Source organism: Oncorhynchus mykiss, chromosome 19 (genome assembly GCF_057628025.1).
Source record: "Oncorhynchus mykiss isolate SJ-2025 chromosome 19, ASM5762802v1, whole genome shotgun sequence".
NCBI classification, from domain to species: domain Eukaryota; kingdom Metazoa; phylum Chordata; class Actinopteri; order Salmoniformes; family Salmonidae; genus Oncorhynchus; species Oncorhynchus mykiss.
The window spans coordinates 31222485-31234474 of record NC_143040.1 but is presented as its reverse complement, the minus strand read 5'-3'; the positions used below and the strand labels follow the sequence as shown (position 1 = coordinate 31234474).

General features: G+C 38.6%; 1 protein-coding gene across 2 annotated transcripts; it reads left to right on the top strand.

The window, feature by feature from the left end:
* The first annotated feature begins 4820 nt into the window (after positions 1-4820).
* Positions 4821-7756, top strand: LOC110498560 (uncharacterized). Of its 2 annotated transcripts, XM_021575223.3 has the most exons (11): positions 4821-4925; positions 5065-5130; positions 5223-5267; positions 5425-5484; positions 5786-6028; positions 6267-6329; positions 6633-6758; positions 7085-7111; positions 7237-7320; positions 7470-7533; positions 7671-7756. In XM_021575223.3, the coding sequence occupies exons 2-10, from the start codon at positions 5071-5073 to the stop codon at positions 7503-7505; spliced, it is 744 nt and encodes a 247-aa protein (XP_021430898.2). In that variant the 5' UTR covers positions 4821-4925; positions 5065-5070; the 3' UTR covers positions 7506-7533; positions 7671-7756. The 2 variants fall into 2 exon arrangements, with proteins under 2 accessions (XP_021430898.2, XP_090067888.1); XM_090211762.1 differs by lacking the exon at positions 5786-6028 and having other exon boundaries at positions 4842-4925.
* The last annotated feature ends 4234 nt before the right edge of the window (positions 7757-11990 follow it).

Here is an 11990-nt window from a genome sequence, read left to right as displayed (position 1 = left end):
GGGAGGTCTAAATGGTGGAGTTGTGTCTGGGGTCAACCCTGGACTGGTGGTGGGGGGCCTGAACCCTGGCCTCACTGGTGGCACTGGTTTGATTGGGCAGCCTATGTTTGCCCAGGTCAGTCATCAATATCTCTGTTTGCATTTTCATTCTATTTCAAGAAATGTATTATACAGTAACTGTTCACTACAGGTGGATAAACAAATAAGTAACTGTTTTTAAACTACTTATACACCTTTTTATAAATAATTTCACATAACAGTTTATGCAACAGACAGTCAATTGTGTATTAGGGAGAGATGAGGGAAAACAATATTTTTATCTAAGTGCTCAATAATTTGGCACGACTTTCTCCCCTCACTCATAAAGATGGTTCCAGGTGTCCCCACGTATGTCATGCAGCCCCAAGCTGTCCCCGCTGGTCCCTATGGATTCCCAAATGTCGGGATGCAGCAGCCTCAACCGTTCCCTAACTTCCCTGGGCAGTACCAGTATACTGGCCCACCAGCTAATCGGGTATGACCCGAAATAAATACACTTTCATACTCTTATTCTGCTACATATATTATTTTCTGTTATTTTAACATTTTATGAGTTCTAAAAATGGGAAATACACTGTACACATTTTTGACCTGCATGTTTATATTGCACATTATGCTTTTGTTTTTTGGTGTTATTATAGTATTATATGAGAAGAAACAATGGGAAAGGCTTTGCAGTAATTAATATGCCAATTCTCCCTTAAACAGCTGCCTTACTTACTTACCCTCAAATGACAGGTATGAATCCTACACAACAGCAAGTCATGGTATAGTCGACGCTATGTATTCAAACTTATGCTGTGTTCATTTGATGTCGGAAACTGAGAAACGCTGACATTTCAAATTTGCTAACCTAGGCGGAAGAGTTGGAATGTGAGTTTACTACTTGGGAGGTATAAGAATTATCCAATAGGAAGCTCTTTACGCAAATAACTTATGTTAATTTTAACTCGGAGGTCCTGAGTTTCCGACTTGACGTGAATGCGACATGATCACCGGAGGGCGAGAGGGTATTACATACCAGGAAAATACATGAATATATATTTTTTGAACATTTGAGCATTCCATCATTTACAATTTATAATAAATGTATAATAATAACTCTTCCTTCTGGTTAGGGAGTCCAAGGTGCAGGTGGGATTCCCTTGATGCAGCAGCCACAGCAGGGTCCTCCACAAGCAGAACCAGTGAGAAGATTCAAGGTACAGTAATGGTCACTGACTGTACAGTACACGTGCCTCATGGTCAATAGTGTATCTCAATATGTAATTAACTCTGTGTAAGGAAAGGAATCTAGTATGTTCATATACGATTTTCACCTTTAGCGCTTTCTGATAAGGAGGGCTCACACCATGAAACCTGATTTGGACATTCAGGTACAGAATGATGCACATTTAATCTGATACATACATTAGTTATGAAATGCTTAACGACTGCTCATGAATGTGTTATGTATGGGTTATGAATGTGTTATGAACTTATAAACGACAAGATAGCTCCTGTTATCAGAAGGGTTTTAATGATTTGTATTGATGCTTGTTGGCTATCTTTTCTCATTCAGATTTCAACTGAGACAACCACAACTCCATCCTCAACTACTTGTTTAGACAATATTCAAGTTTAGAGCGGACAAATTGGATTGGAACAAGGTATACATCAAACTACAAACAGTCTGCTTGCATTTGTGGTATTGTGCATTATTGAAAAAAATGATAAACAAGAACTATCTTTGGTCATTTATTTACAGGTGTCGGCTCTAGAACATGGACACGGGAATTTCACCAAATTGTCCACAGCGCTTTAAGTTAATCATATCAGATACCATAGCGGTTAAGAGCTTGCGGCCATTAACCGAACGGTTCCTGGTTCGAATTCCTGAGCCAACTAGGTGAAAAATCGGTTGATGTGCCCTTGAGCAAGACACTTAACCTTAGTTTCTCCTGTTAATCGCTCTGGATAAGAGCATCTGCTAAATGACAACGTAAAATGTCTTCTAACATTGTATACATGCAGATCTTATGCCAGTTAGTTAAGAACAAGTTCTTATTTACAATGACGACTTAGGAACAGTGGGTTAATTGCCTTGTTCAGGGGCAGAACGCTAGATTTTTTAACCTTATCAGCTCAGGGTTTCGATCTAGAAACCTTTCGGTTACTGGCCCAACACTCTAACCACTAGGCTACCTGCCTCTGACCATGTATCTTTGTTAAAATATCAATAAACATGACTATTAGCATTCATAAAAGTTGTTTGCTTGTTTGGTTTGAAATGGTTTTCCACCCCATGAAAGGGGTTGATTTTCGTCCCTTCCATGTGTATCATGCAAATGTATGGCATGTTGCCAGGATTTCTGGAATCTAATTTTGGCCTATATTGTCATCTAGTGGCAGAATGAAATTCATTTGAGTATCTAAAATATTATGAGCCCAGTTTACCGGACTCAGATTAAGTTTACTCCGTAAGAAGCACTTTCAATGGAGAATCTCCACTGAGCATGCCTTTTAGTCCAGGACTAGGTTGAATTTCTGTCCAGGAAACCAGATGTTTAATAATTTGTGAGGACCGGAGAAAGTGCAGAAACTGTTGGTGAAGAAGTACATAGACAGGCTACAAGTGACTACAGGGCTCTATGAAGAACAGACGCAGTGCCATGAAAAAGTGACTAAGGGGGCAGTTGAAATCGGGGAGGAGGCACAATTTTGGGGGGTTCTTGCAATGGAATTATATTGAATTCTGCTTATATCACGCTATACCACAATAAACATAAAGTTCAAATGCTAAGACTCCGAGACCATTGATTGAGTTATTTTGAAGTGACAGAAAGGTGCAAAATCTGTAGCCTATCCCCACCGCACTGTATCAGCACAATGGACAGCTACCTACACACTAAAGCAATTACACTTTGGTAATGAATATAGCCTACACGATAGATAGGGTCATTCACCTATTACAAACAACCTATGTGAATTCAGCCATACACACAGCTGTCTTACCAAGATAATGCAAGCCAAATGCTGAAAGTAGTAGCCTAGTTATTCATGCATGCAAACAAAAATACTTAATAACAGTTTGGCTTAGAATACTGCTAAACTGCGAATACGAACAAATGAATGAGAGCAGAACAAAACAACTGTACCAAGTAGGCCTGGTAGAGAAAATATCAGATGGATAAAGACATGACACAATCTATATTTAGACTAGTTACATTAACAGTAACCAAACTATCAGATGGATAAAGACATGAAACAATCTATATTTAGACTAGTTACATTAACAGTAACCAAACTATCAGATGGATAAAGACATGAAACAATCTATATTTAGACTAGTTACATTAACAGTAACCAAACTATCAGATGGATAAAGACATGAAACAATCTATATTTAGACTAGTTACATTAACAGTAACCAAACTATCAGATGGATAAAGACATGAAACAATCTATATTTAGACTAGTTACATTAACAGTAACCAAACTATCAGATGAATAAAAACATGACAATACCGATCTGTAACTATACCCATGGGCATCATTTGGGTTCTTGCATTGGATTACATTGAATTCTGCAGTAACCCAGTATTCCAGAAACTCTTCCTATGAACCAAATGCTATTTAATGAGAGTTTTTGGACAGAACCTGCGGCTAGGGTTGTATTCTAGATTAACCGAGGCTGGCTCCTCTGTTCCAAGATTGTCAGGAACAGTCAGAGGTGGAGGGGGCTGTGGAGCCAATATCCTGGCAGTGCTTGTGGAAGGGTGGGTAGGCTCTGCCTGCGAAGCTAGCTGGAGATTGGCTGCATCATCGCTGCTGGGCTTGACGGTGGCCTCGTTGGTTTGATGCTGCGGCTGCTGCTCATCACTCCCCCCCCCCCACACACACACACATACACACATCCCATGCTCTCTGTCCGCTCTGCTTACACAGAACAGTGGAGATACAGATTTTGCACCAACCTGTCACTTAATCATTTGAACTTTTTTGGCTATTTTTATATAGGGACATAGAACTAAAACTGAGGGGAACTAGGCCTGATGAAGAACAAGGGCAAGTGTTCTACTGTAGATGGCACGTCTCACACTTCCTCAATCTCTTTTAGAGATTGGTTTTATCCTAACCAAATGATGGCGGTTTGGATCTAAAACCAGCAGCCCTCCTGTTGCCAGTTCAGCAGCCTTACAGCTACCTGCCTATAAAACCTTATTTACAGGACACAATCAACACTGAAAATGTCAATCAAAATACTTCCATTTACACATATCAACCCCACACCAGTCCATAGACAAATCATCTGTCTGAAAACTCTCAACCACCTGCAGCAAACTCTCTTTCAATGATACATTATCATCACAGGTCTCTATGAAAGGTTTACAAAAAAAATGCAGATTCATGGTCATAATAGGCATTGAGTTCAAGGGTCTTTTGGCTAATATAGGGAAAGTGAAGTATAATAGGAGATGATGTATATATTGTGAACATACTGTAGGGGCAGAATACCCATTGAAATAATGGGAGAATAGTTGACTGTTATCCACCTAGTATGTGTCACATACTGTAGAGTCAACATATTAGACAACAACATGAGAAATGGAGTATGACACCCCTGATAGATAATGTCCAGCCATGAGATTCATTTTGACTTATGGTCAGTCCATAATGATACAGCTGCATATACCTGCACCGTAACTGTCTGAGTCTGAGAGTGATGTCATCTCAAAGAGCCTATGCGTCATATTGACCATAGTCTGTGTGTGTCTGGGACATGACAGCTCAAATGGGAAGATAGAGATAGTTTAAAAGTAGGAGAGACACAGTAGGCTGCACGGAGATATAAAGAACACACAGGAAAAAAGGAAGACGGACTGAAGCTGGCGTTCTCTGATAAGGTAACACTGTCATGGACTATCACTTGCTTTTGTGTCAACAAAAACAGTTAAAAATAAGTATGTATCACATACAATATGCTCAAGATGGTAACATGTATTGAAATGTCAGATATCAACATCTGTTCTGTCTTCACTGTAGGATATCATGAAGCTGCAGACTGTAACTGTTTTGGTCTGCCTTTTTGGTGCTAGCCTTTCACTTCCTGTGAGTTTCACACGCTACTTGAATATTCCGTCATTTATAGCACTACACTTCAAAATGAATCATAACAATCTGTTTTTGTTTCTTTTTTAAAGTTATATCAACAGCAAATTGGAATCCTAGCAAGTAACAGCAATGAGGTACATTGAATTGCCCCATATGTTTTTGTCTGCAACTCTTGACATTGCATTTGTAGTTCATGATTTTTCCTTTTAAATTTATGTTTAGTAAAATACAATGCAATGTAGAGTAATGTTTGTTAGAAACATTTTCTGACTGCTCACCCATCCTTTACAGATCTTGCGATTCAATGGACTGACCCTGACAGGTGTAGGCTTTGGGCAAACACAAATGCAGGTACTGAACCAATCCAATAGAACTCAATCGAGATAGAAATAATTAGCCATGATAATGCTAAAGACACACATCATTAGCCACATTTGTAGACAGCATAATAGTTCAAAATGGTCTCCAGTAATGTATTTCAGGAGCAGCTTCCATTCCCACTACACCTTGAACTACACTAATTTTCAGCTTTGGCACATCAGCTGAATTGTTCATTCAATTGCTCATCACCACTTGAACAACTTCGGTCAGCAAAGCTTTGAAATGATCTTAGGTCAGAGACAGATTTTTTTACCCAACCTTGTTTGCTCAGGCGTCTCCGTTCATGCCCCAGTACGTGATCCAGCAGCAACCTGAACTGGGTCTCCCCCAGATGGTGAACTTTAACCCCCAGGTGGGAGGCCCTTTCGGCCCCCAGAAGATGTTCCCTACACAGGGGAACCAGCTGCCCCCCGTGCTGTACACCAATGCCCAACAGGAGCATCCTGGGGCCCCCCAGGACCCCAACAACCCCAATATCCAAATTAACCCCCAGCAACCTCAAAACCCTGCACAGGTAGATCAGTCAGTTAGTTTATGTATGTTTATACACAAATGCATTGAAATACCAATGTATTCGATGGATACCAATGACATAAGGCTTCCCAGCTTTTACTAATGAATAGACATGTTTATTTCCTGAAGTCAGTTTGTCTATGTTTTTTATACAAATTCTATGTAATTCAATGAAATACCATGTGTCAGGTAATTTCCAGTATTGATTGAAGTTGTATTTCTTTGATATTTTCCTGAAGGGGGTTCCCCAGTTTCCTCAGTACTACCCATCCTTTTCATTTTCCCAGCAACCAAGAATGCAGGTACAGTGGAGTTTTACTCTTTCGATGTGATTTGATCCTCAATGTGCATCTGGTATTCACTGTAAGAAATGATATATACTCTTTATTCATATTAAATGATCACTTTTACCCCCCATTTTGTGTCGAATTGTGTTAAATAGTCCACTGTTGATATGGTCCCCACAAAGTGTGTATGTCAAGTTTTCAAGATAAAGCACTTAAAAAGCTAAATGTGTGATCATGATGCGTTTTGAATAACATGATGCAAAACATATCATCATCACACTTTTTGACTCTTAACTTTCACAAGTGTATCTTCCCTAGGGCTACCCCTACTACACGTCTTATGGTTACCCCAACTACCCCCAGCCTAACCAGAACAACCAGGTGAACGGGCAGAACCAGCAGAACTCGGAGAAGACCCCTCAGAAACCACAGCTCCCACTACAGGTGAGAAGTGGTCATTACATCGGTGTGCTCTCCCTTCCCCTGATACTGGCCTGCTACACTAGATGCATGACTTTTGCAGTGTGTGAGACGCTCCAACTAATTTCAATGAATCTATGCATAAGCGGCACGGTTCCAGGAGAATACAAAAGTTGACTGTGGCAGTTTGAAGTGTGATGAAATATTCTCAAAAGAAAGGAAATTAGAGACAATGAACTGATAGCACGTCGTCATTTCATGATTTTGGTTTCATTTGAAACTAACAATCATTTTATAGGCCAGACAGAGTATCTTAATTATTGTTATTTTCCCTTTCAAAATTGCAATAGGCTGCCCAACCTCAGGCACCAGGAAACGTAAGTCATCTCTTACTACTGTGTTTGAATCATGTACGGACGGGTAACATTAATGTGGCCTCTATGTGAGGGCTGCTGATGGAGACTGTGCTGTATGATATCCAACTGTATTTTTGTGTTGATAGACATGGCCTAAAAGATTCCAGACAGAGGCTGCCAACCCTCCACCAGATCACCGTGGAGACACAGTTGACCATGGCATAGACGAGGTATGACCTCTACTTCTTATACTATGACTATAACAATACTAATATAATATATTATAGTATGTATACATTGTCTATATAGATTTTTAACATATGATATGAAACATATGTTGTTCTTGTTATCATGTCATCATGCTAAACATTTTTTACAGGGTCGTCCCAACTTCTCATTCCTGTTTGAGCCATAGAATTGTATGTGGGGGCAAGGAAATTGAGGTAGGGTAACATTAGGGCCATTTCCAGGTTTTTAATATGGGAAGGAGACATATTTTCAACTGAAAATCTGAAATGTATTCATATCAGGAATATACTGTACTTCCATTTAAGTGTTTCTTTTTTTGTTTAATTTTCAGGGATCGGCACATCAATATTTAAGATCTGTTTTCAGTTACAATATGATACATTTTCTATTGTCAAATAAATCCATTATCAAGCAAAATCCCAGTTGTCAATTGTACTTTGTATGCACACAAAAACAAGAGCTCTTAGTTTGCATGGTGGACGTTTAATTGAATGTTAGATAGCAATTGATTGAGAAGGTGTCCAATTACATCACAGAAGTAACCTCCACCAACACCTGCCATGTACTGTATAGATATAAAGAGGATCTAAAGAGGTCACACATAACTTGCCACTGGTGTGCTCTTAAGCCAAAAGGGGTCCCCTGAATAGACAGAAGTATCGTCCTGAAATGACCTCACTGCATACCCATACCAATGAGTAAAATCATATATTGTTAGCCTAAAACTAAGGCTTGTGTGGTCTCATGAGTTAAGAAATTGATTGGTATTTAGGAAAAATATTAGCAACTAAAAATCCATTGTTCATCTTTAAAGTTTCATGTACTCCAGGAAGATATGTAAATTTGTCATCTCAATCCAATCAACGAATCCAATCCAGATGCAAGCCTTGGGCATCTTCGTGCTTGAAGCCAAAGTGCTTGACAAGTCAGGATAGCCTCACCTTCCACACCTTGTATCCGCCATATCATTTTCCTTTCCCCTCCCAAGTCTCTGTCTCCTCAGCCTGCAGATACAGTATATCAGTCATAAAATGGTTCAAGTAGGAAATATACTGTAAGAATACAGATACAACACATCATATTAGGAAGAATATAGCAATGTTATTAGTAATTTTTTACCTTCATGAATGATGGGAGCTTTGGGTATAGGTTGAAAGATAAAAAAAAATGCATGTTTTAGATGGTATTGTGAGTGACATTTGATTGAAAAATAAGCAATATTGTTAAATTTTACAATATTTATTCATGACGACACTAAAGCTGAAAGGAAAAATTTAAATCTGAATAAGATACTTACAAGTGTTGTTATCCCATATTCAAATGAGATTTTTTGTCTGCAGGGAAAATAACAGATAAACATTTAAACATTTGTAAATGTAATTATAAAAACGCTCACAAAATATTTTCTGTTAACTTTGTGATATTTTGATCACGTTAAAACATAAATGTTTACATACTGTAGCTGAGGGGTTGTAGATGAGCTTCAGGTAAGGCTGGAATTGAGACAAATAACAAACATTTTTGTTATTAGTCTAATTTTAAAATCAACTTGTTCTCTGTTTGTTCAGCATTGTAAATATATAACAAATATTTTCACCTCTTAAGGATCCGCCCCCTTTTTTAAATTTTGGCCTAAAATGACATACCCAAATCCAAATCCTGAAGCAAGCATATGCATATTCTTGGTACCATTTGAAAGGAAACACTTTGCAGTTTTTGGAAATGTGAAAGGAATGTAGAAGAATAAACACAGTAGATCTGGTAAAAGATAATACAAAGAAAAAAACAACTGTTCTTTTGTATTTTTCTTGTACCATAATCTTTGAAATGCAAGAGAAAGGCCATAATGTATATTATTCCAGCCCAGGTGCAATTTCAATTATGGCCACTAGATGGGAGCAGTGTATGTGCAAAGTTTTAAACTGATCCAATGAACCATTGCATTTCAGTCAAAATGTTGTATCAAGACTGCCCATATGTGCCTAATTTGTTCATTTATAACTCTTCATGTTCAAAATTGTGCACTCTCCTCAAACAATATCATGATATTCTTTCATTGTAATAGCTACTGAAAATTGGACAGTGCAGTTAGATTAACAAGAATTGAAGATTTCTGCCAATATCAGATATGTCTATGTCCTGGGAAATTTTCTTGTTACTTACCTCATGCTAATCGCATTAGCCTACGTTAGCACAACCATCCTGTGGACGGGACACCAATCCCATAAGAAACGTACCTGGAAACCAGATGATTATGGGTATCCAAACTATCAAAACTAGGGACACATAAAAAATATTGACTGCTTTTCAAGTTCTTTCAAGAAATTCACACTTAACCAAAATGTAGTGAATTTGATTTAAAATGTCTGTCCCAGACCTGCTGTTTTCAACTATCTAGAGACAGCAGGAGCAGTAGAGATATGAAAAGACAACTGAAATTTACTCCTGTGGTGCTGACTTGCTGCACCCTCGACAACTACTGTGATTGTTATTATTATTTGACCATGCTGGTCATTTATGAACATTTGAACATCTTTGCCATGTTCTGTTATAATCTCCACCCGGCACAGCCTGAAGAGGACTGGCCACCCCCCATAGCCTGGTTCCTTTCTAGGTTTCTTCCTAGGTTCTGGCCTTTCTAGGGAGTTTTTCCTAGCCAAGCCACCGTGTTTCTACACCTGCATTGCTTGCTGTTTTAGGCTGGGTTTCTTTACAGCACTTTGAGATATCAGCTGACGTAAGAAGGGCTATATAAATAAATTTGATTTGATTTGATTTGATATGTTCGTACCCCTAATTCTTGAGGTCGTTTACGTACATTCAGTAAAACATATTAAAGCCACTTTAGTAGATTCCAGTTTCCTCATCTGTTATATACAGTACAATGGCATACTTCCTGTTATTTTGCCTACAATTACTTCAGAGTAATAGAATTAAGCTAAAATGGAAAGTGACACCAGGCTAATCCATACCATTGGTGGGGGTGTTCCTCTTCCTCTCTGATAGTAAAGAAAATACAGTATTTTTTTTACAGAATTCAATCATGGAGTACTGCAGCCATCAAAATACAAAAATAAATCATTTTTTGTGTGAATTCCTTACCTTTGGCAGCAGGAAAATGTTCTCACCCTACAAGGGAAAACATGTTTGCCACATGAACAGATATAGAAGACATAGACTATGAGACTGTGACTTAACACATTGATACCATGATAACAATGCAATAGCCTGATTTAATCTTAGATCATTCAGGTAAATTCATTATTTACCTCTTTCAGGGGCAGACCGCTAGCATTCTGGGAAGGAAAAAAAGCATTTTGTTTCAATATGAGTTTCAGCAATATTGGTTTTAATGTAAATACATTTCGTTTTCGATAGTAAAAGTCACATCGTCAGCCTGTAAAAGAATCATAACATGAAAACTAATATTATTTCTAATTTCTCAAACATTTCTAAATTAATAAACAAGGAATAACTAATTAACATAATATGTAATTACATGTAGTTATATGTAATTATCAATGTCTGTATTCTCAAAGCAATGTTCTTCATGACATACATTAATTACCAATGACCAAAGAACTGTACCTGAAAAAAGGGGATGAATTCTCTGTTGCCCTTAAACATTTAAAAAAATTGACGTTAGTACATATTGCCTACATTAAACTTTATGCCGGGTAATGACATAACCAGGATCTTTTAACAACCATCTCAGGTTGCAATGGTCTTCCTACAAAGAAGGTGTCATCAAATGGAGGCCGTCTACCTGCTCCAGATGGAACAGCTGAGTGGCGAAGGGGGTTCCTGTCAGGCTGGGGAGATACAGAGACACCAGACAATTCATTATCAAGGGCTAATTAGTTCTGTAGTCTCCTAGCCCGTGTCCCATAACTCTTAATGAAGAAAGACAGAGAGGGATAAGTTGGCTAAAACACTAACAAACTGGACCGCCAGGCCAGTACTTTCCAATATGGTCTGACATAAAAGTAAATATTTTCTTACCCTTGCATCAAGGTTTCTCATGTTGGGTCTCCATCCTCCTGCGCGCCCTGCAGGTCTACCCCATCGGCTCTCTGGCCCGCGAGGGAGGCGCTGGCCAGGGTGCAGTCCAGGTCCATTGGAAGGATACCCAAAGTCAGATCCCTGTAGAGAGAGAGAAACATCAAAGTCTAGTTCTACAATCAGGTAAGCATCTTAAGTGGGATTGGTGATTGTATTCATAGCAGGTTGAATGGAGGTTGCCATTACACCGGCAGGGGATGATGATCCTTGTCTCCTCTCACGGTTCCCTGGTTCCACCATGGACCTTCATCCTCTCACTTGACCAGCAGCGGACATCATATTTTAGATTTTCAATTGATCCCTGACAGCTTTTATATTTGTATCCTTTATTTATTCAGGAGATCATATTGAGAGTATATATTTATTTTCCAAATTGAAACCTGAGTGTATCACGGCAATAAAAATATCACAAAAACAACATATGACAAGTAAAAACATCCTAAAAAGCAATACATTACAGCAATAAGAAAAAAACATATTTGAAAATAGAATTGAAAATAACCAGACTCTACATGCCCTTTTATAACCCCGATCAGGGTAGTCAGGGGATCCTCCAGACTCGGGTGTCCCCCCGTTCAATCCTCCAGAT

Bases quoted from the DNA above. Each gene is read 5' to 3' on its own strand.
- LOC110498560 (XM_021575223.3), top strand. From the start codon at position 5,071: ATGAAGCTGCAGACTGTAACTGTTTTGGTCTGCCTTTTTGGTGCTAGC. The intron at 5,268-5,424 runs GTACATTGAATT...CATCCTTTACAG, and splicing joins TAGCAAGTAACAGCAATGAG to ATCTTGCGATTCAATGGACT. The intron at 7,321-7,469 runs GTATGACCTCTA...CATTTTTTACAG, and splicing joins TTGACCATGGCATAGACGAG to GGTCGTCCCAACTTCTCATT.